General features: G+C 43.5%; 1 protein-coding gene across 4 annotated transcripts in view; it reads left to right on the top strand.

The window, feature by feature from the left end:
* LOC105280538 (calmodulin) overlaps positions 1-24744 on the top strand; it is a 55087-nt gene that overhangs the window by 7684 nt on the left and 22659 nt on the right. For 3 of the 4 annotated variants that reach the window (XM_011341153.1, XM_011341155.3, XM_011341154.3), the window contains exons 2-3: positions 18944-19364; positions 21746-21889. In XM_011341153.1, the coding sequence (XP_011339455.1) occupies positions 18944-19364; positions 21746-21889 (565 nt within the window). Of the gene's footprint in view, positions 1-18928; positions 19365-21745; positions 21890-24744 lie in introns of all 4 variants that reach the window. The other variant, XM_026974133.1, reaches the window with a different exon arrangement.

Genomic DNA, 24744 nt, shown 5'->3' with positions numbered 1-24744 from the left:
CTTTCTTATTTGTAGCTAATTTCGAAGGAATGAAATTCCTCCGTTCGATATTGAATGTCACAGAAGCATTACACGTTACGCGAGTGGAATGGCTCGTCGAGATTTTCATCTCATTTTCGATGCTTGCGTAATTGTCGTGCTGAAGTAATGTGCAATTAACTGCGTTCCTGCGTACTCATTTACACGCAATTATGCTTCCAGTGACCACTGACGCATGATACACGTGTTCTCTCTATCACGTTATTGTAATCCAGAATGGAAGTCAGATGGACGAGCCAAGAATGTATCACTTTTTTTAAAAAAATCAATTATCTGCCCCAATATTAACTTATCGATTAGTGCAAGGGGCAGGTATGGCTAAGTAATGAGCACAACGTTATGAAAAATTTACGTGAAGTACAGACCATGAACATGTACGAAAATCTATACTATTATATTATACATTACACGCGCATTTTTTCTTCTCGTTGATATAAAATGAAAGTATGAATATTTGTGGCGGCACGCAGGAAAAAGAAGTAATCGATCCTAAGCCTCGCGAATTAAAGAGCAACACTTTGTCCGTCCGATAATTCAAATACACCAGTTCGTCCTATCAGCAATGTCGTTTCTCGTCTTACAAGGGAAGGTTTTTAGGTGTTACACTCGGATTTCAAACATTTTTTGCATGCAGGTAGGGAGGTCCCCAAATAGAAGAAAAAAATAAAAGTAGCGGCCCAAATGCATATTTGCGCGCTACGTGCGCAATTTTCGATGTTAGGTTAATTACTCAAAAATGCTATTTCCAATCGAATTCTTTACATTTTTTATTTCACCTAATGCACATTTATATTGCTTTGAATAATTTTGTGTGTGTGTGTGTGTGTGTGCGCGCGCGCGCGCGTGTGTGTTTAGAAAATACGAGCGTCTAATGTAATCTCGTGCCGCGCGAGCACAGTGCGTATAAAAGGCCCATTGCTCAAAAATGGTATTTGCATCGTAACTTTTTTAATTTTTTACTGCAACTGCCAATGCACACAATTTGGAATAATTGTACATTGCGCAAATCGTAGTTTGCTCTTTCTGCGTGATTTATTGTATGCGACTTTAAATAGATTTGATCAGGATCCATAACGAGGGCATAAAAGATCTGGTCAAGGGAGGTTTTTAATTCTTTCAGTTTTAATTTTGGTTTTGATTTCTTTTTAAAGCGTTGTGCATTAGGTGAAATAAAAAATGTAAAGAATTCGATTGGAAATAGCATTTCTGAGTAATTAACCTAACATCGAAAATTGCGCACATAGCGCACAAATATGCATTTGGGCCGCTACTTTTATAATTTTTCTTCTATTTGGGGACCTCCCTACCTGCATGCAAAAAATTTTTGAAATCCGAGTGTAACACCTAAAAACCTTTCCTTGTTAGTGAATTATTAAAATTACAAATATTTTTGTATGAATAAGGAATTCGGAAGTTATCTGAGATATAGTGAGACAAGATTAATTTATACACATCGATGATCAAAACACATTTGCTAAATGCAAGTATTAATATCTTTCACATCGAAAATTAATTTCAAGAAACGACATTACTTATGGGCTGACCATACGCAAATGAAGGTCTGCCAGAAAATGTCGCTGCCGCAAAGTGATAACCGCCAGCATTATGTCAGACAGAGGCAAAAGGACCGCGTTCGTCGAAAATGATCGCATAACCGTTACAGATCGACGCGGCAGGTGTAAATTGTGTTCTTCACGTGACCATCATTTACGGCAATTAAAACCACATTTTCACGCACGGATGGGGGACGAGTGTTCTGCATAGTCGAGCAGTGAAATAAGTTCATCGGCTGCCACGTATTAGCGTCAACCACGAGTTCATTACTACTAACGCATCGATTACGATGCGAGCTCAAAGCGAGGCTCGACACTTGTCTGTAGTGTGGCAACCTCGGATGGATAGATGTGTGCCGCTCGATATAATGAATGGAATGCTTTTGGCCCCCGTTGAAATGTTTAATTAGCCCAGAGAGAGAGAGATTAAAGCGGCAATGTGAGTTAATGCGTGCGCGTACTTGTCGATGTACAAGCGCTTGCGTTAACAGATTGCAGTATCACAAACGCACTTCCGAGCTCCGCGTAAACCTCGTCAAGAACGATTTACCTCACATTGCGATAATTCTTCTTCTATTAGAATTACATCCGTGGGTTTTCGCGGAATCTTCGCAATTGGATTCGTGATCATTATAAAACTGTAAAAGTATATACGTGGATGGAACTTCGCTCGACTTACTGTCATTTAGTACAATTTTTTTTTAATTGAAATGGAAATAATAAATGTTAGTTTTTCGTTGCATGGTATTTAGCTGGAAATGACACGTGCACAATAAGATACAAAATAAAGTTACGCTCTCCCAACTCGATATTGAAACAAACTGGAGGACGCGAATTTTGCTTGCATGCCATTTAAAATTTTCAGTTATTTTTCTGGTTCAACAAAAGCTTCGTATCCGTGAAAGTTACACTCTCCGAAATCGTTGGAAAAATTAAAAAAATAGCAAATATGGGAAATAGAATGATTAAAGTGCCAGGCAGGAAGATACACAAAGAGGAAATAAAACATGCATTTGGCTTTTTCCAATTCGATTATGGGTATATTTTCCAGTTCGAGTATAAAGTTTGTTATTTACTAAAACGTGCATTTGCGGATCTGCTCGATCGAGTCGATAAAAACCCAGTTCAGATACTCAAAGGCGAACGTATTGGCGAACGACGCCACCAACCATTTCGACTGTAATAAACTAACGACGCCGTCGTGTGCACGCGAATATCGTTCGCATATATTTTTTAAATCCATTAACTTTCGCGTTACGACATTATGCGAATATCAGCGACGCCTTTGGGGAACGCGCAAAGTTCCTCCGTGGAAATTCCATTTTCCGACGCGTTTCGGCGACACGGGAATCCACCGTGTGTACACACATGCGTGCGCGATGTTGCCCAGCATGCTGAAACGCCAGGAGAAGCGAAGGGTCCGAGCATTGTCCCCTGGGGGCGAGTCTCCTCCGACTTTTGCCATACCCCGAGTGCCTTTATCGTGCGACGTGCGTTCCGCCCGCGCAGACGGGAAATTCCGGCCGAGTTCGTTGTCATAGGACGAGACAAATGGGCAGAGACTCGCCGTAGATACCGTCTGCTGAGTCAATTGCGAGTACCGTGATACAACGATAAGTTTTACCGATGCGCTGATAGTTCTCGCTGGGTCGTTGTCTGCGAGACACTCATCGTCCCGCGATTTGCCACGGCCTCTTTCGCTCGTCCAGTAGAATCCAAAGTTGCAGCGGGTTTGCAACCAATTGCGTAATTAAAAGGTCGATTCACCCGGCTCGTCAGCGCTTCAGAGTTTAACAGGGTTCACCAAGGCTTTACGTTTTCGTCGTTACGGATGTATCGTAACATCCGTGCCTACTTGAACAAAATCGTTATTTTATTTATCAGTGCTCTTACGGCCGCACTCACCTCTGTCTCACTCGCGTCATCCCACCGGCGACGACATGTTCATGAAATATGGTATCGGGAATAATTTACGAGAGCCTTTTACGCAACATAAACCGGAGATATCGATGCCGCCGTCCCAGCTGGTTCGGCACGCAACTATAATCTTCGGTCCTCGGAGATCATCTCCTTGGCCTCATATAAAATCGCGCGAAGAATCTTCCAGGCGTCGAAATCCCTCGTTCAGTGCCGTCCAGCACGGTGTTCCATCTGTAAAATGCGGTTCCATTAACTCCCACCATTAAAGAGATACGCGTGATACCTCAAGCGAATCACGAAATGTCACACGGATTTGCATTTACTTTCTGATTAAGGAGCCACGCGGCCACAGGTGAAATTCCTTCGAGCAATTTACTTCCTCAAGGATGCTTGAAACTTCTCCGTGCGGTTCAAGAGTTCAACTTCTTTAATTAACAATGCTGTTTGGGAAATTTTAACGCGACGCAGCCGGGTGCGCGCAAAGTACGCGGCGGAGACGTTACAGGAAAAGCCTAGTAACAAACTTTATCAGGGGGGACATCTCGTTCCCGGATGCGACGCATCTCAGTCCGGCAATACGCGTCCCTCCGACACAGAGGGATGAAAACTTCGTTAAGGAATTAGCGCGCGCGCGAATTCGCAGCTTCTTAATGATTAACAATCCACACAGTGCTCTGCGCTGCGTAAATTCGATTTCCGCGCGCAGTGAACGGTGCAAATTATGGAAAGGAGAACCCGGGAAAGTGTCTCGTGGCAAAACGCGCGCATAAATCATAAGCTTAGAGAAGCTCGAGACGCGGACGTACTGGATACACCAGGGATCGCGAAGCAACGCATTGCACCGAAGGGAAAAACATGGCATTCAGACAATTTAATGAGGAATCCAGCTCAGATCGTGGCAATCTTCTTGTGATTCGATTACATCTTTGATATAATCCTCTTATCGCTCGGTTGCGTGCCGTTCGACGTTCTCAAGTTGCACGGTGCTTGCCAGGACGAATTGTTCGATGGCTCGAGTGCGTTCGATCGCGCCGTGAGACGCCGCTCGTTCAACGCTTGTGTTTTGCGAGCCGTTTGATCTCATGTGACTGGCAATAATGTCTGCTGATATATGACGACACTCATTGTACCGTTTTAGGTTTTTATTAGGATTATCTCGGAGAAGCACTAAAAGGTATACAACACGGCTGAGGGATGAGTGCGCACTCAGAACGCAATTTGAGTATATGACCTGTATGTTAGGGCACTTTTGCTCTCTTTTTACCCCCGTAGTGTTTTACGTCCGGTTATTTTGAAGCAGGTACAATGGCAGACTGTTAAATGGGCAGCAGTAATATCCCCATGCGAAAAAATAAACACGACGAAAAATGAAGGTTCTCTTCGTGGAAAAAAGGTTTCCACTCCGCTCCGGTAATGTAAAGTCCGCGCCAATTATGTTTCCCGTATCGTTCTGCATTTCCTGCCTTACAGAGGCTTAATTAAATACAATATTCCAGATTGCGGGGTATAAAATGTACATTCGCGTGTACGCGTATACATGCGCGGATACGCGCAGTGACACGACGAAATTAATTCCAAATAAGTGAAGAGCGTAGGTTGCCATGTTATTCGCGCGTTTCATGCTTACGCTACGAAATTTATGCATATTCCCTAAATCTAGAAATGAAATCGCGGTATCATCAGTGGGCATAGCTCGTATATCGTATTGACACATATTGAGGTGCGTGGCATATTGATTATTTTGCGCCACCTCGCGCGAGACATTTTCATAAAAGCGCGAGGGTTGGTGTAAGGAAACCAGGCGAGAACCGTGAATAAACAGCCGTAATCATGTCGTCCTTTGGCCGATCATCACTGTCGTTGGCAGCGTGCATTATGATCCATTATACTACCACAAAAGCCCGCATGTGCATGAGAGGACGTGAACCATTACTGTATCCTTATTACCGTTGCAGTAGAATTTTCACCATGTTTCACAAGCAGGAATTTTGCTTTTAAGCGTGGTACAATAGCGCGACATGAAATGTTTTAAACAAATTGCCGCGCACTATTCGCAGAAAAATTCTCTCTTATCAATGTCGCGTATCGCGTGTTGATTTAATTATCCTCAATTAAACGCAACGTTTCCAATGAATAACTTTAAACAGCGCGATTTTTTAATTGACGCTATCGATCCAGCCGGCGAATCACTTTCCGGTATATGCGCCACGTTCCTTTAACGTTTGCAGAAATGTGGTTCTGCAAAGTTGGTTAAAATTATCCGATATTTTCATATTTGTTAAATAAGCGAGCGAGCTAATTGACGAAAATATCAGTCGGAGAATATTTTACGGCTACTCTATTAATGCGATCCGTAATTTCATAATCCTATCTTAAGTGGCGCGAACAAAAGTACTGAGTGCGCTCGTCACTGACAAACTTGCCTTTCCCCGAAGTCCGCTTCCTCATGCTCTTATAAAAGTTTAATTGACCCAATTGATTAACATCCTATAGTGTCAGCAATAGCATGCAAAAGATAAGTTTTAGGGCAATTCGTTGTATAGAAATACAGATTTTATTGTACTGTAATTATACGTTAATTACCGTACTTGAATATTCAAATCCCGATATTGAGAGGAAATTTCTTCATTATCAGTTCCTTAATTAAAGAAAAATCTATTATATACCGATATTTTTAATTAAATCGTGTATGTCGGAAAAAAAGATACACGAAACATGTCGCGATAGTTTAACATTCCCTATTGTACGAATTGTGCAATTCCCTGCAATCTAATAATCAACGGCGAGTTTAGATTAGGTATCACATTTGGACGAAAACGGATGGTCGTATCGTCTTTCGCTCGGTCCAGTTTGAGAGATAGAAGGAAATGTACGCGACAGGATGGTCGGCGTGATAAAAAAACTTGTACAACCTGCTTTGACATGAATAAAGTGCGTTATAATAATAGAAACGTGTCACGGCAACACGTTACACTGCTTGTAGCATCAGTCAGAGTCACAATTCCAATTAATTTTTCTGTTTGACATTCGCGTTTGCGAGCTTGCACGCGCCTTGTCGACGCGTGGAGCGGAGCGATGTACGCAATTACGCATACAGCGTACACGTTAATTTGCATAACTCAAATCTCGTCTCGTATAATATGATTAGTATTGAGCATTTCTTGGAAGCGAAAGTGTCAAGTGAACTTATAAAACGGCTAATTCCTCTTCGAAAGAACTCTCGCAAAGGAAGAGAATTAGCATAATCGGCAGATTTATGCGCAAACTGCTTTGCTGCTGATCAGAAAAGCGGATCTCCCGGTGGCGACAAAATTTTCGTGATGCGATTTTCATGCGCGTTTCTTTCTGAATACGTTAACAGACTCGCATTTAAATCGACTCGATGCATTTAGTTGCACTCGTCGCATTCAACTTTTCGCATCCGCCTATGCGAAATGGTGTCGTTCGCTCGCGAGATTCGTTCCGACGTAATTTTAACAGAACTGCATCCATTATTCCTCAGAGAGAAACGGTCAAAGAAAGAGTTATAACTCCGTCTTACCATCTCTCTCTCTCTCTCTCTCTCTCTCTCTCTCTCTCTTTTTCTCTCTTTCTTCCTCTCTTCGCTCGTGTTATTACAGAGTTGAACGTCATTCATAACGCGAATTCAACATAAGCGAAAGTCAACCGTAACATGGAGAAGCATTTTCCTGTGCACACATACTCGACGTATTTCTGCAGGAACATCTATTCGCCGACCTCCGTACCTCCTGTTGCTCAATATTCTATAGATTGTGTAAAGAGCAAACAGAGACGCCTCGCGACCGCGCTGAATAAATCGGTCATTCAGAAATTATATAATAATCTTTTGTTATCGAACCATGAGCTGCTTGCTCACCTTCCGCACCGTACACGCGATAATGAGACCGAATGAGACCGAATGAGATCAAATTTAGCGTCCAGGCCATTTCACCCCCTCTGGCAGTATTTCACTTACGCCGCGTGACATCATAATCAGAAATTCCGGGGTCACTAGCGAGCTGGACGAGCCACCCTCGGTGCGTCACGCTGCACTCAACGCTTCCGAGTGCAGTCGGGTATCTTAAGGTCTTCACCGAGCGAGCCCCCGTTTTACTCGGGAATCATGAAAAGTGAGGATGGAATATACTGGGGAGGCAGGGAATTGCGAGATACATCGCAACCGGGGCGTCCCATGGCATTTTAAGCCGAGGGGATGGGTAAGAGGAAAAGAGGAGCGCGGGGGAACGTTGCACTTGATCCCTCCTTCTCTCTGGAGTCCCAGCCATCCCTCTCAATTCCTGTCCCATTCTCATCGTCTCGCGCTAGCACCCCGCTCTGCATCCAGTTCTCCCGCTTCTCTTTGTCTCGAATATGAAACGCGTGGGCGATTTTCAAGCCACCTGGCACTCGACTCGCATCCGTAGCCAGTATGTCGCACCGATCCGCGCCGACTACGACTTTTAAGCATTTCTCGACTCTTCGAATTCCTCCTGCCGGAATCACATTCTTCGCGACTCAATATCCCCGAATCAAAATACACTTGACTTGACTTGGCGGGCTGTTAGCGCATTGTGCGACGCGTGCCTTCGTGCACGAGAACAAGGACCCTTTTCAAGTGCATCGAATAGTATTGAATGCATTATCAACGTGACAATGTTGCATCCCTGGCAACTTGCTCGCTTTCCGTCCGGGCGATCGTTGCACTCTGATTACGACGCGCCCTGCTGCCGAAAGAAAAATTTCATCATCCATTGTTACGATCTCGCGCGCTGCGGACCCGCCGTGCTCTTCTGACGGATGAAATTTCGTTACGTAACACGATTTCGAGCAGCACGATGCTGGATGCACAGAAAAAAGGCCAGCCTCGTAAAGGCGCACGTCGCCCGAAGCGGAGAACAAATGTTTGTCGCAGCACAACAATGTCGCACGTTTCGCGGTTGGATAATGCAATTTATTTTTTCAGAAGCAACAACAATCAGCGAGCAAAACAAATGCGCGCGATTACAACTCCCGCACATGTTTTAATCTATTAGAATTTCACGTCTGAAAGTACGCGCGCGTTCAACGTGCAAAATATAAAAATTCCACGTGCACATTTATTGTATAATGGAAATACTTACCATTCCATTATACACTAGAGATGCAAGAATGCGAAAAAATCGATCAAATAATAGCAGGGAAAAGTATGCTTGGTACCGAATGCTCGGTGTACTCGATCTTCCACGTTTTATTATACCTTTACGATATTCACCTCTGACCCGATGCTTTCATGGAATGAATGGTGTATAGATCTTTTGTGCAACGGTTTATGAACTCGGATAAGAGTCCCACTGCTTTTATTTCGTTTATCAGTCTTGCAATAAATTTCGATGTACTTTAACGAGAAAACTACGCGTTTCTTACGGTGATTGGGTAATATTTTAATAAGTCTCGTAATCGTTCTCCGTCTACTGGGATATCTCCTTTACGAAATTGTCAATTTATTTATATTGCCTCGAGAATGCTGAATATCTCATCCGCATGAGTTTGTTCTGTTATCATTGTTACTGAAATGAACAAATAATTATAATATACATGTACATTTTTAATGCATAGTTACTTAGATGCAGAAAAATAAGTTTTACCGAAGGAAACTTGTGTTAAGACGATATTTCCAAGCCTATGTATGACCATGACAGAATACTGATAAATAGTCAACATGTGTTTTCTTTTGATCGAGAGATCCTTGTTGTTACTTATACCTGGTGATGTAATCATATCCAAGGATATCTCCTTTTACCTCAAAACGATTACTACATTTGTTTTCAATTCTATGTACTTTGTTATCTGTCATTATATAAGCATTAGCAGCATCTTATTATGTACATACTAACAAGTATTATGAAAAATTGACACTACACGAAATTATCTATGTATTATTGTGAAAGAATTTGAGGAACAAATTTACATTTCCAGTTGTTATTGACAAGTTTTAATTGAATCTGAGAAGCTAGCAAATCCGCCTATCGCGTATTAAGCAACATCAATCTTTATAATAGCGCGATTTCCTGGAAATGCAATTTATTCCTTCTCGCATTGCTGTTGCAGCCGGGATCGGTTTATGTAAGTAACGGCGAACAATCATTACCTTATCGAAATCGCAATTATATTCGACGATGGCGTCGTGCACGAAATCGGTTGTAAATAGGCGGTTAGCCGCAGCGCTAACGAGTTCACCCTCAATATGCTTGTCGCTCTGCCCGTTAGGGTGATTAATCGGTTAATTCCTGATTATCTGGCATGCCCACAATCGAAAACGATCATATGCATTTCAATCGCACGATTATTTTCTGTTATCTTTATCCTGTCCTTGTTCTACATAAAAAGCAGGAACGTCATTTTCTGCAATATTCTTCATACGAAAGTTAGTTCAAAGTGTATAACCCACTTTATAAAAAGATAATATCGCTTTACATTTTATCATTTACCTTATCCGGCGTCGTCTTTTTGCTCGATGTACCTTCGGGCAATAATTATATTCTGCAATATCAGCGCTCGCTGAAAAGTTCCGCCGAAGCGTTTCATTCTCCGTTAAACTCCACCGCAAACATATTTTCTTATGTTAGTTGGTCATCATTCGACGTTCTCGCGTTTCGACCGACGCGCTTTCCTCCACGGAAATAGTTTTTACCTTAAGCCCCGACTTTTAAATATTTCCCTTTTATTTCTGAAATAATTATGGAGAGAATGTGAGAGAAAGCGAGAGAAAGAGAGCAGGGGCGGGTGCGAGAAGGAGCAAGAAAAAGGAGCGGTGCACTGTTTCTGCCACGCAGCATATTCATAACTTTGCTCTGGCAAGAGAGCGTCACCGTAATTTTAGCGAGCTTTGTAAAACTTCGTTGGAATTAGCCTTGAATGGCTCCGGGAGCGAGACTCGCGGACTTTGTGTGTGCCTTAACAGGGCACTTGACGGCTGATGTAGTGGGTTGTGTCTTATCTAGATATCTTGAAAAATGCTGGCGAATTTTACCCTGAGATTTCAGGGCTATCCGCCGAGAGGGGACCTCTCGCCGCTCCTCCACGTAGCTCCTGTTAAATCGAAACGCGCCTGAGAGGCAATTACTTATCCGCCGACGCGTGATGCTTAAACTACACGATTACGGCTTGCTTGGTACACGAGGGAAATCGAATCACGATGAGATCGGCCATTTAGATGGATTTGCGCGAGCTCGACACCGAGCATCGTCTTCTCATTACAACTCGCGTATTACGTTAATTGATCGATGTATTTGCGCTGATTTGGTAACGTCAGCTTTTTGTCGACGTCACCGACACCCAGAGGAGACTAAGAGCGACGCGGAGTGATTGGCAAAATGACTTATTAGGTCGCGTCTGTACCTTCGTCTTCGTCGAACAATGCCTGGTTGTTGTGTCATTGATTAAATTGAATCGATTCCCGACTATCCGGAAGTCGGGGTGCCTCGGATTTCTCCCGAACGGATAAATGTAACAGAAATGATGAAACTCGATTATCCCCCTCCCCCCCATCCCGACGCGATGGCGATAGCCGGCGGCGCATAAATTACACAAGTGCCTTCACTCACGCTTCAGTAACAGATCAATGCGATAACGGATCGCCAAAGGCGGCTTGCGCGTAACGCGTTGCATCCAACAGCAGCAGAATTTTTAGCCTCGCGAATGATACGACGATGATTAGATCTGCGATAAGATGCGTTACAGGGTTCGCAAATAACGCGCCTTGAACTTTGCTTCGACAAGTCTCGGATACGGCTTTCTTCTGGATCGTCCGGCTATAACGCGCGGCTATAAGCTCGTAAGCTGTAAGCCCGTTCCCATTACAGGCTTCATCCTCGTCGTGTCTATCAGCGAGCATCAATGACTATCGCCAACGACCATCTCCTCGCCCCTTGTCGCAGGTATTAACGGAAACCGATCGGACTTATCGGTTGGATGATACCACGGCGCGTTTCCTGCCGTCCAGCAAATGCAGGCGCGTACGTGCCGATTCCACCCCCGACGCCGTTATCTCTCGCGGGGTTGCAGCCGCGATCGGCATGCAAATTCTCCCCGAGGTGACGCGGAATGAGGCTTCGCGCGGTGTCTTCTCCGTGCTTCGCGCCATCTCATTCAATCAAAATGCGGGACAGCGTGATCGAGTGCCGGCGCCTTATCGTGCCTCTACCTGCCGCTCGTAAATCTCCTTTTTCAGCCGCGATTTTTCTGCTACTCTCCTCTTGTTCCTCGCGTATCCACTTCTTTCCCGGATGCTCTTTAAGCGTTCCGCGAGCTTTCGTCCTTGGCGACTCTCGCTAATTGCCGCGAACGTCACGTGCACGATATCGGCTATGGAGATTCGCTACCAGATTTTCATATGAAGCTTCAGATGCTACACGGTAAAGTGTGGAGAATATAAATTAAAGCTATGCAGATATCTGATTCTCGTATTTTTCATCCTTTACCTACAGAAAAATTTTTATGGAGCTTTCGACAATCAAATCAAACGAATCTAGAACGCTTCATTACGATGATTTACGGTGATTAACGAATCATGATGCCTATGACGTAGCCTCGCGAGTGGCGCACGCCCAATGTTAATGCGAGAATACTTCTTATTTATTATGCATTATGCAGGTGGTACATGACATCACCATTGCTAAAATAGGTACCCGAATCGCGACGAATTACGGAGCGGAATTTAGATTTTTGAGTGACGAACCAGAGAGCGTACTGCAAAATCGCTCGTTAACGCGATACTAACATGCACGCTCATGATTTATTTAAAGATAAATAACGTTGGATTTGGCGGTGATTTATAAACGAGAGCATCAGACTGCGACGCAATTTCGATGTTTTTCGACGCGGTTGATGCGCGTCGATGTATGTTGAACAGAGTTTATTTTAAAAGATAATTATTTAATCGGGAAAAAATTATTGTTTAATTAGTGCGTAGATTTGAATTTAAATTCGTACGCGTTCCAAATAGAAGACAGTTCCGTTTTTAATCTGCAATTTTTCATATTTTCAATTTTAATTTCCACCCGTCAGTTCGCGTTACGGAGGAAAGTCGTCGAGGACCCACCCACAAGCGATTCATTATGAATCAGAAGTTAACAGTTCGCCAAACACTATCCGTATCTTTTTACCAATGCTGCCCCGAATCGATCGTACCGAAGTAAGCTCGCAAACTCCGCTACTTTTGTCGATCCGTTGTGCGACACGTCGATTTCCACGTGTCATGTTTATCCACCCCTACGAATACGAAACATTGCATTTCGAATTCGTTTCCGATGGTTCGAGCCAGTGCCACGTATGTTTATGCAACGGGGGGTACTAACGTCAGCACCCTGTGCGTGATCAGACTTTCGGATCGGGGAGCCTCTGTCTCGTCCTCGGTTTCGCTACTTTTAACCACGTTAGTGAGCCTGGAGCGGTTGGAGTACGGTGGGTTTACGACGGGGCGAGGGTAGGTCGGCGATAATGGTCGGTGGTCTCAGCCGTTACACCGACAAGACGCGATATCCTCTTGTACGGCGGCCTTACCTGTCCCACCGCCTGACGAGTATCAAGCGAAGCAATTAGTGTCGCCGTCGGCGTTAACGAAGTTTCTCTTGGGCGGCGAAGTATTCGGAAAGGAATTAAGGGCGAGGGATAAGAAGGTCGCGGCTCTGATGCATCCACGTGAACCGACCCCCGAATCGATCGCGGATTAATTTTCAATCGACCGAACTGAATGGAAGCCGATGTTCGATGAATGCCGCCGAATTAATTTCAGATCGATAAAAAATAATCGACGGCTCTGTCACAGCTACATATATATCTCTCTTTTTCTTGCGAAAATAAATTGTATCATGAAACGTTAAGACTATATATATGGGGGATTACAGTATTATTACGGCAATATTGTTTCATTCAACTCGATAATAATAATTTGAGGTCTTTTGTGTGTCGCATCTCTTTTAAGCAAAATCAAAGGCCCGCATAAATCGTCATAATAGCCGCCGATGCGAGTGCATGAATTATTATTGTAATAAATGCAAAATAATTGCTCCCGTACTAATGGCATGATCGCATCGCGCGTGTTTGCACAGATTTGGGTTCAGCGTATTATTGTTAATCAACGAAAATAGAATACGAATTTAATAATAACGCACGCGCTTACCGCATGTGCCTGTGTACGCATGTGTGTATGTACGTGCGTAATTGAGATTTATTGAATTACGAACACGATCACGGTTACTTATTGAATTACATGTACTTGTGGCGCATATATACATATATATATATATACACAAACATATGTATATATGGCGCTGCATAAAACGGTTTACACCGGGATTATCGGTGCAGGTGCATCACACGTTTTGCGGACGAAAGCGCACATATTTGATGTACTACTCGGCAAGTGTCTCTGGTTTATAGGGGTAATGTAATCCCTACGAGAGATGTCCAGCTACGTTCCTTTCGGCACTCGGAAAAATTCTCTGGAAACGCTGAAGAAGTCGCGGAACAAAAGCGCACGACGCGTCGCATGTCGCGCCAACTCCGTCGTCGTCGGTCAGCGACGGTATATCTGGTGAGGTCGGAAAAATGTCGGTAGATTAATCTCCCTGTTTTCTGCCAGTTAGAGCACGTACCATTTATTTAAACGTTATTTGCGCGCATTCTCTTATTCAAGAATTTCTCAAGCGGGAAAGTTTAAGCGGGAAATTTAGTGAGATTCGCATCTCGCTACTCTTGGCGCGACTTATGCAGAATACGTTTACGAAATAACGACGTTCACGCTATCCCAATGCTAATCGAAGCTAAAAGAGTTTGGATGCGCAGTGAATGAAAACGAATGTACATATCCGTATCCCGCGTTTTAGGCCGTCAATTAAAAGCGCTAGAAACTCACTGCCATCGCCGAGTGATTCGTCCTCATAATTACTTTCATTATGGTAACTCTGGCTGTCAGCAACGATTGCGATCGGTGATGAAGCGGGAATCATTATTTCGCAGGAGGAAGCGCGAAGTGCGATCGACTGTGATACATTCGTTCATCGATAACCACGCCGTTTTGTCCGTGACATATCGTTGCGCTCGGGCAGGTGCATGCCGCCCGCAGGTTTACGATTTCCGCAAAAAGCCACGAAATTAAACGATAACGTCAGATGCGACGATTCCTAGAACGCGAGATTTGATTTTACGTTACCCTGTCAATCCCTTTTTCATATTCGAAGATTTACGAGTGGATGTGTATGCACATTTTTTTATGGACGCATTTTTGCGCAATTGTTTCTTTAATCTGTTAATTAAATATGAAAATAAAAATATTATATAAATTGCATGTGAATTAAAACGACGTGTATTTATATTATATTATTAAATTTCGTTAGTATCCGCTTTTGCAGAGAGAGAGAGAGAGATAAGAGAGAAAATCATAAATAAATAACAGTAATATAATCCTTAATCCGAGTATTATAAAGAACTGTACAATAATACCTTCATAAAAACGCATTTTTGCGCAACATTTTGATACGAACAGCGGCTGAATAAGCTTGGCTAAGCGCCAATACGTGACTATTAAAACAGCCATTAAAAATTTGCATTATAATTCCTTGCATACAAGCGGGAATAAATAACATTGCCAAGTTAGTTAATGTCGGGGACGATAGCGCGGAAGTAAATTAACTCTATTAATATTAACTATATACAGGGTGAGGCACCTAAAACAGGCCACCTAAATATCTCGGTTTCAAGGGACACATAATTTGTTCTAAATAGTTTTTTATTAGGTGGACACGTAGAGGTCATATGAAGGTCAATTTCGTTTTTTTAAATGGTTGATATGTTTTTTACGTACCATCTAGTAGAGCGTTTGAAGGTGCGCACATTGATCTACGGGTCAAAATCATTCAAGGTCACTGAAGGCTAAAATTTCTAAGTGCTAGAACATTTTCATTTCTGAGTTTACGGTATTTTCAATAGCAGAGAACTCTAGACAATATAAAAAATATAGATATCAACAACTCAGAACTTCTCGGAAAAGAAACAATTTCTAACGGCTAGAACTTTTTCATTTCTGAGTTTACGGTATTTTCAATAGCAGAGAACTCTAGGCAATATAAAAAATAATGATATCATCAACTCAGAACTTCTCGGAAAAGAAAAAATTTCTAACGGCTAGAACTTTTTCATTTCTGAGTTTACAGTATTTTTAATAGCAGAGAACTCTAGACAATATAAAAAATAATGATAACAACAACTCAGAACTTCGCAGAAAAAGAAAAAATTTCTAAGGGCTAGAACTTTTTCATTTCTGAGTTTACAGTATTTTTAATAGCAGAGAACTCTAGACAATATAAAAAATATAGATATCAACAACTCAGAACTTCTCGGAAAAGAAACAATTTCTAACGGCTAGAACTTTTTCATTTCTGAGTTTACGGTATTTTCAATAGCAGAGAACTCTAGACAATATAAAAAATAATGATAACAACAACTCAGAACTTCGTGGAAAAAGAAAAAATTTCTAAGGGCTAGAACTTTTTCATTTCTGAGTTTACAGTATTTTTAATAGCAGAGAACTCTAGGCAATATAAAGTAAATTATTTTCCCTTGCAGTTGGCCTTCAGTGACCTTGAATGATTTTGACCCGTAGATCAATGTGCGCATCTTCAAACGCTCTACTAGATGGTACGTAAAAAAACATCATACCATTTAAAAAAACGAAGTTGACCTTCATATGACCTCTATGCGTCCACCTAATAAAAAACTATTTAGAACAAATTATGTGTCCCTCGAAACCATGTAAGTTTGGTCTGACACATTTTTTTCTATCACCAATAACAGCCGAGATATTCAGGTGGCCTGTTTTAGGTGCCTGACCCTGTATATTTCCGCTGCGGGCAGCTAATGAAGCATATTCATCTGCAGAGGAACTCGTTGAAAAAGAATTTGTTTAAAATCATTTGTGCCGTCGCTATTACAAACACGACGAGCAGACGTTTATTTCACAAAGATATTTAACCGACCTCATCTTCTTTTCTCGCAATTAAAAATCTTGCGCGGAACGATGTAATGCAAACACGTCCCTGTTCCTCACGGGACAAGTAATTGCCTGGTATCCCTCCAACGCAATCTACAAAGGCTCGTAATGAAATGTAATTTAAATTGGCGGGGAGCAAGGAAGGAATCCGGGTCTCTCCGGAGGACGGCGCGGAAGTGTCGATGTCGATCGGCGAAACGTGACGACGCTTTAACGAGGATTCAATTTTGTCAGCGTCGGTCGCCGCGCCGGGAAACGCGGAAAGGAGTCAGAAACTTCCGGAAGTTCTCTCTCTGGGCGCCGGGCTTTTATTACCGGGGCGACCAGGAAACTTTCTCTTGCGCGGTTTCGACACCGAAACTTTCGCCCGCGGCGCATAACCGCCGTAATTCTCATCCCTCTCTCAGCCAGCGAGATGTCCTCCTAGCCGGGAGACCACGCCGGAATTTGATCAACCGGATAACGCTGCACTTGCGGCGCACTCAAATTTGATTCACCTCGTCGAACTGCGGAACGGCGCAAGTTCCACCACCTTCGCGACTCGCAGTCGACTCGCGGATGACAGACGTCTGTCTCGGTCCTGTTACTCCAATTTTGACATTCTATCCTCCGGCAGAAGGGATAATGCATTTTGACTACGAGGATGACTTCCCGGGAATGCAAATGTGCTTCCCGGTGATATGGATGGGCGCTATGCGAGTTCGTTGCGTTATGAGGGATGTTTCATTTGGCTGAGAATGGTAGTTTCTTCCCAAGAAAGTACACTAGAAATGTCGGAGGGAGAGATAACAGGGCGTTTAAATTTCAAGCGAGTATCTTGAGCCTTCTGTTCGCCGCCTTCCTAGTCTATGTTGCGCGTGCTTGTCTTCAATTATAAACTCTGGAACAGATCTCGTTTTAATTCTCTTTCATTTTCACGGCTAGCACACGCCTCTTATTAACGATCTTAGTTACGTAAAGCGGCAAACGCGTCCGGCAACGCGAAAACAGCGGAAACTTTGAGAAATTTCTTCTCTTTCTCTGACGAAAGTGCCGAGTCTGGCACGATTTGTGTAATTTATATTCGTCTGCGCTATCAAGGCCTCGCGCGAATTTTATCGCCCTTTTCGACGCTCCGATAACGAGTAAGCGTCGCTGTTTAAGTTACGGCGAGAGCTTTCGGCGGTCGTGAGTCGCCTTCACGCAAGATTAAAGTGCTTCTTACGTGCCGCAAATCGCCCAGCAATCGAAATCCCGATAACGAGCGGCAGTTCGATGATCCCTCGCAGTTTACGTCGACAGAACGATTATTGTGAGATAATTCATTGTCCGGCACGTGCATAAAGTAAAACTGATTGGCGTCAGGAGCATTTTTGATCGTCATATCCATTGCACTTGCAGCGCGTGCTCTCTCATTTAAATGATGGATGTACGAGCGTTATTACATTCTTCTGGGAGCAGTTAATCACTCGTCAACGCCCTCGAGGTTTCGCGATAATGAAGTGCACCGCTCGACATATCAAATTTGCCTTTTGCAATCTTTTAATTTCCGAGAATGGACGTAAATTCAACGACTGAGCGGCGGACAGAGCGCAGTAATCGGAGTGACTGAGGCCCGCACTTGGCAAACTCGACTCGTTTTTACCAGTGCGTTTTCTTTGCCGTTAAACTCCCGTAAATCAATCACGCGACCCGCTTGCGCATACCGAGGAAATCCCTCGTTATCCGAGGAAATTTCAGAAGTCGACGGATTCCGGACGTTAAAGCGATGGCACTGCGTCCTCAAAGTGCCGGTTAACTATTGCAAGTTATCTTACAAGTTATCTTACAAGTTCACGTGCCGTGCCTAATAGCGTCTGATGTACGAGTGGTTAAATATTAAAGTAGCTATTACGTAGTCTGTCCCTCGATACATGATTTATAAGTTGATGATTGTAGTAGTCAATCATGAAATTCCAATAAGAAGGGAAATTAATTTTTAAGCATCCCTCGCAGATAGAGAGAGAGAGAGAGAGAGAGAGAGAGCAAGCATTCTTCAAAGACGATATTTTTTTCTCCCTTTGAAGTTCCGATATTGAAACCTCTCATGTTAAAATTACCAAATATAAAGATAAAATACGGTTCGGGTATTTCAACTTGAATTTTGACGTTACAAAAGAGAATGATATTACAATATGATTCTCAAAGCACAATTTGTAAAAATTAATTTGCACGTTTATTACGGTGCTCAAACGCCGCAGTAAAAATTAATGAGAGCTTTCTCGCGTTCTCATGATTGACCGCTAAACTAAACAAACCTAAAACCGAAATTTGGAAATTGCTCGCGAAAGATAGATCGCGCGAGTCGGATCACGTAGCCTCGAACGAGCTCGAGCAAGCCGAACTTTCTGACGAGGGGGATGCATTTCAGTGCAATTATTTGCAGACGAGACAGAGCAGCAGCGCGGAGGGGAAGGAGGGCACTGGTCCGGATTGTTCCCCGAGGACGTCGTCGCCGATGATGATGGCCGTGACGACGTCGCCGATGATGTCGACGTCGCTGCCGATGCCGATCGTTTCTACGGGGTTGCCCGATATGTCGTTGGCGTGTTCTGCCGCCGATATCTCGATGAATCGGCAACACCATCGATGGCAGCAGCAGCAGGAGCAGCAACCACAAGAATTGTCGTTAAGGCAAGTGACGGAAACGACGGTCGCAGCATCCTCGTCGTCTGCCTACGACGAGCCCAGCAAAACTCCTCTTTCCGCGAACGTCCTCTTGTCCCTGCCAGCCTCGCCGAAACGCTCATCAACGAGCCATTTCTCATCCAGCAAGACGCCCGCTATATCGAAGTCGCAGATGAAAGGTGAGCCAAGGCTTAAAGTGTTCCGCTTTCATCTCTTACGGTACCATGAATACTCAACGTTGAGAATTGAGGATTTAGAACGAGAGACTCCCTCGATATATTTTTACTGAGCGAGTCCATACAAACGCCAAGTCCGTGAAGAGGTAGTCTCAAGAATACCTTGGAACGTTTCAGCACGTGGTAGATGAAAGCGTATAACATCTTTATCGAAACATCACTTTTGTTTAATTATTTTTATTAGCAAGCAGTCGCGCCAGACCAGTCACGTTGCCATCTAAATAATCTCTCGCAATTAAAATTGTATACTCTTTCTGTTCTATCGCGGTGCTGATAATGAAGATACGTTGTGAATTAAATTTGGCGTACATCCGAGAAATGGTATCTCACCTGTTTCATGTCATCACTTCGTTAATCCCGATAAAACTACGGGTGCATGTCGAATAGCTTCGCGCTGGCGTTATGATTTCATTCAGTTTTTTGCAGTCATTATTTTTTGTTGTTATCGCTCTTAGCGAGGCGTACACATTCGCGAGAATCGCCAATCGGTCCGATTGATCGATCAGATATGTATGAGACAAATAATTTCGTATTGCACGCGTCGTGTCAGCGAACGTCGAACGTTTTTCGCGTGTCGTTCGTCACGTGTGCAATTTGTTTTTCTTTTTTTGCCGTTATAAATATCGCTATTGAGCATTATTCCAATCACACACATGACAGTGGATAAACAGTGATTTCCAATTGACGTCAAACAAATTGCATAACGTCTCTGTAATATCGCGTTGTAACTCCGTGATACTTGTTTTGTTTTATTTAATTATCCTTGTTAAGCCATGAATTTTTCGTGGTAGATTTTCGTGCTGAATCCCCCTGAAAAGCCCACTGATGAAAGAATTATTGGTACCAATCTCTTTTTAAAAGGATCCGACGCGAGGGTACATACAGATCGATCGCTTTGTAGCACGCGAATTTTGCGCGAAATGACATTAAGTCAATAACAGTCCCACGGTGACAGTACCGGTGAAGCTAAACAAGCAATCTCTCGATAAATTTCATTGTAATGTCGTAGCAGTTATCAATTCTGAAAGCTACTTTTAAAGCGGTAAGAGTGGAGGAGCTCGTCAATGTCTTCAATGCAACCCAAGACAGATGTTCCATCTTCGGTTATATCTTAAATGCATTTTAATTTTCACTGAATTCGTTCCTGAACTCTAAACAAACCTATAAACGAGCTGTTTATTAAACTTCGTTTCAAGCGACGCAATTTTACACATCGCGCGATCGATACTCCTTGCTTTCATCGCTCCGTAGAAATATATTCCATAGAACTCGTGTTTGCAAGGGCAATCTAACGATTTACGCGAATAAAATTCCCCGTTGGATATCTCCTTCTTAAATCACTTACGAGGGACTCCATTCTTCTATCGACTTTCTAAGAACTTGTTTGCTGTCTAAGGAAGCGTCACGTGTTCTCTCAGTGGCACGTACCTTGGCGAACGTAATTTCTTCCGGCAAATTGTTACGCCTTTATCACTCCCGTAAGAGAACCCTTTTAAAGCAGTTACGTGTAAAGCAGAATCTACGCTATTGTCGGCTTTGCCAATTGACACCGACGTAGACGGTAGTACCGTGGACTTAAAAGGAGAAGAAGAATGTCTATTTGTTCCACTTGTCAGCCGAAAGCGCTCTTAGTTGATTCTACTCAAAACGAGACTTCTTCCATTTAAAACCGTTCGCGCGTTTCGAAATATGAGACTTCGTCCCTTAGTCGAACTCAAGCGCAAGACTCAAACGACGATTACAGATGAGGAACACAAGCGTGATGGTCCCTCGGTGATCTCGTGAGCTGCTCTTCGTGAACGAGCGATCGTGCGTGGATACGTAGATGCACGATGTGCGGAACCGCGAAGATCAACCGTGCGAGAAACGAGGCTTTAAACGATCGAGTCAAGCACCGTCGAGCCCAATCCGTACGCTTGCATTCGTGGTGGTGTAGCAGTAGTGGCTGGTATGGCTCGTCAAACTCGCTCTGGGAATTCAAACATCAACGATTACCTTTAGTCTGCTAACCACCAACGTCAGTGGTCTATTTCGGAAGGGCAATTTCAGAGAGCGCGTAATACTAATGATGCAAATAATATTTTGACAGGTATTTAAATGTTAGACAAATAGCATGACAGCTAATAAATGAGAAATTTCAACTCTCCGAAATGCAACGCTCGCTCCAATTATCGTTGACGAACGATGGCAAAAATGTTTTGCAGAATGTATGTGCATCGACATAATTTTCTCGGGGGTTGTAGATTAATTTTAGTTATTTGAGAAAAGAAAGCAGGAGGTATATTTGAGTTACTCACTTTCCTGTTTTTTTCCTTCCTCGACAGAATTCAGAGAGGCCTTCAGGCTGTTTGACAAGGACGGCGACGGAACTATCACGAAAGAAGAACTCGGCAGGGTTATGCGTTCCTTGGGACAATTTGCGCGAGCGGAGGAGTTGAGGACGATGCTGCAGGAGATCGACATTGACGGTGAGCGGCACCTCTATTATCAATGTTAAACTTTTAGCAAAGTTGGGAAGTTGGATTGCAATGTTTTCCCTCCGACCGCTTCAATTCTCTGCGAATATTAAGGGCACATGTTCTTATCGTGTCACGTTTTGAAATGTTATATTGTGGGACGTTGCAGCACGTAATGCAACGATTGAAACTGATAAAAACGAAAACAACATTAAATTAACACGTAATTTAATATTTTAATCATTTGATAAAGATTTAAATGTTGCGTTTTAACAAAACGTTCGACTTTTGATCATCGACAGTTGTATGTAAAATTTTATCATATCTGCTATTTTTCCTGCAAGCCACGCGTTTTGAAAATTCCACTCCATATACCACGTGTCGCTAAGTGAATATAGATTACATATACCTAATGGTTTATACAATATCAATTAAAAAATACGAGCACCGAGTTCAATGAATATTCACGAATAAAATATGTAGACATGAAAATACATAACGAAGAAAATTTGCAAACGTCAGCTCGCTTCTGTTCGTTTTTGAAATTTTATCGGATCTTCAAATTCATAAATAAATCTTTATTAACTCTATCGTTTATACGATATAGTAGCGCAGAAGAGCTCACGTGACGTGACAATGACGAATTCTCACTTTTTAACTTGCAAATATTTACGCAATACAGCAGCTTTAAGAAAACCTCGACGCGAAGCTACCCAAATAATAACGCTGATTCGTGTCGCGCTATTTCTATACTCCGCGAGGCGCATCGTCAGTGTTGGAATTAAGAAATAATCGGAAAGCAGGCGGTACCCGTATATCCTGCTGTTGCGTGTCGCGTCAAGCGAAGCGAGCTGCTAAAACTCACCCCACATCGCCTAAACTTTGGCATCTTCTCTCGTGTGCTTCCACACGTTTCCACGATCCTTCTTCCACCTACCAGTCCTTCCATTTGCTTTCTCGGTATCATCCCTCGTTCTTCGTCGGTATCGTCCCTAATTGCGGCTAATTTCCGCGCGTCGCGCAACAACGGCCCGTTTCCAGCTTGGAAGGCAACTTTTTATTATGGATGGATGTTTCGGCGATGGTCGATCTCGTACATCTTCCTTTCTTTCTTCCTGTCGACCCGATTGATCTCGCGAGTTCTCCTTCACCTTCGCCCGAAGCATCTCCATCCCTTTACGCCGCTGTATCCAATCCCGCGTTACTCCGTGCGACCTTCGGATCTTTAGGATCTATGAAACATCCCCTTCGTTCCAATGCGCTTTCAGGCTTTCTCTGAAGTTAGACGGGTGCCCGGTGTTCGTAGCTGTGACGTTCACTATTCGGCAGAAGGGCTTGTGCATCCTAAACCCGTATCAATACTCTTCACAAACGAGCTCGGCCGCTGGAAGTACCGCGCACCACGTCGTATACGGTGCGCAAACCACGCTGTCTGAAACTTTTCCGATGTTGCCTCCATCATCAAAATACTTTTCGGCGCGGAAAGCAGCTTTTCCGATAAAATGAGCACCGGCTGGGTCACAGAGAAGGTACAAGTAATTTTGTAAAACGTGAAGTCTTTAAAATGCTTTCTTAGCGTCGATTTTTCTGCCAAGTAACGAGCGATAATGTTATTATTAGCACATTTTAGAGATCTAATTATTTATTTAGGATTATTTTGATTGAATAAAAGTAATAAACAATAATGCAATCATCAGACTATAACTGATTTCCGTGATGAGATTATAAAAATTGTCCGTAAAATTGGATCTCTCGGGATTCAATGTTTATATGCAACGACCCGATACTTTTCCGCATCGAGTATTTGCTGCTGATGATACAAGCCGGAAGCGGGTCGGCCGGGTATTGATGCCGGATGCTGCAAGTCCTTGTACCTGTTGCTAGTCCGCTCAGGCAGCGTGGCCGGCTATTACCAGTCATTTCCCCTGTAATCAGGGGAATTACGGAGGAAAATCCGCGGTGAAATACGACCACTCGTTACACCCTGGAAAAAAGCCTCGAAAAAAGAGCTTTTGGGGAAACAGTAACGTTTTCGAACCGCGCTCGCGACAGAAAGTCGCGCGTGAAGCGATTATTAAAATCCGCGCGGACACACTGCGGATGCAAATCGAAGCTCGCGCGTGCTCGAAGGGCGAGATGATTACATCGCAGTGGTGAATCGGTTCACCACGAAGGATTTATCACGCGAGTTAGGGCTCCATGCGAAAAGCAACCCCGCTTTTTAGCGGATCGCCGAAAATGATGATAATTCCGAGAATTAAACCGGGGATTAAACCGGTGGCGAAAGAGATTTCCAAGTTTAACCCTTAACTCTGACCTCGGGGGCTAATGTTCCGTGCGGTGGCCAGTCAAAAGAGAGAGATTTAACGGAGCGGCACGGAGACGAGGAATATTCCTGGGGGCCGAAAATCGCGATTGTAAAAAAAGCCGAACGAGCGACCCCGCGGCGGGCAAAAAGAAGCGACGAGAAGCGACGATAATCGCCGGTCTCCTCGCGAACGTGGAGCCTCTCATTCCCCTCGGATATTTCCGAGGGAAATTACTTTCCCGTTTGAACCGTTCACCCCGCGCTCGACGTACCGTTGCAATACCGGTTAGTTTCGCGAACTGTCGTCGTCGATCGCGAGTCGTGTGAACCGCGCGTGAAATTATCCGTCCCTACGCGCCACATTGACTTTATCGTTCCGTGCGATCTGCTTGCGTTACTTCCCTCCGCGATTTTATCGGAACTCTTGACGGCCGGGCAAAACTGTGGAAGAGGAAGAAGAATGCCACGCGCGTCGCAAGTGATGTTCGTCATTTCAGATAGGATGTTTCCACCGATGATATTTCTATTTCTGCTTCTGGCGCTGCGAGAATCTCGGAAT

This window comes from Ooceraea biroi, chromosome 12 (assembly GCF_003672135.1).
Source record: "Ooceraea biroi isolate clonal line C1 chromosome 12, Obir_v5.4, whole genome shotgun sequence".
NCBI lineage: Eukaryota > Metazoa > Arthropoda > Insecta > Hymenoptera > Formicidae > Ooceraea > Ooceraea biroi.
This window is presented reverse-complemented; position numbering and strand designations above follow the sequence as displayed.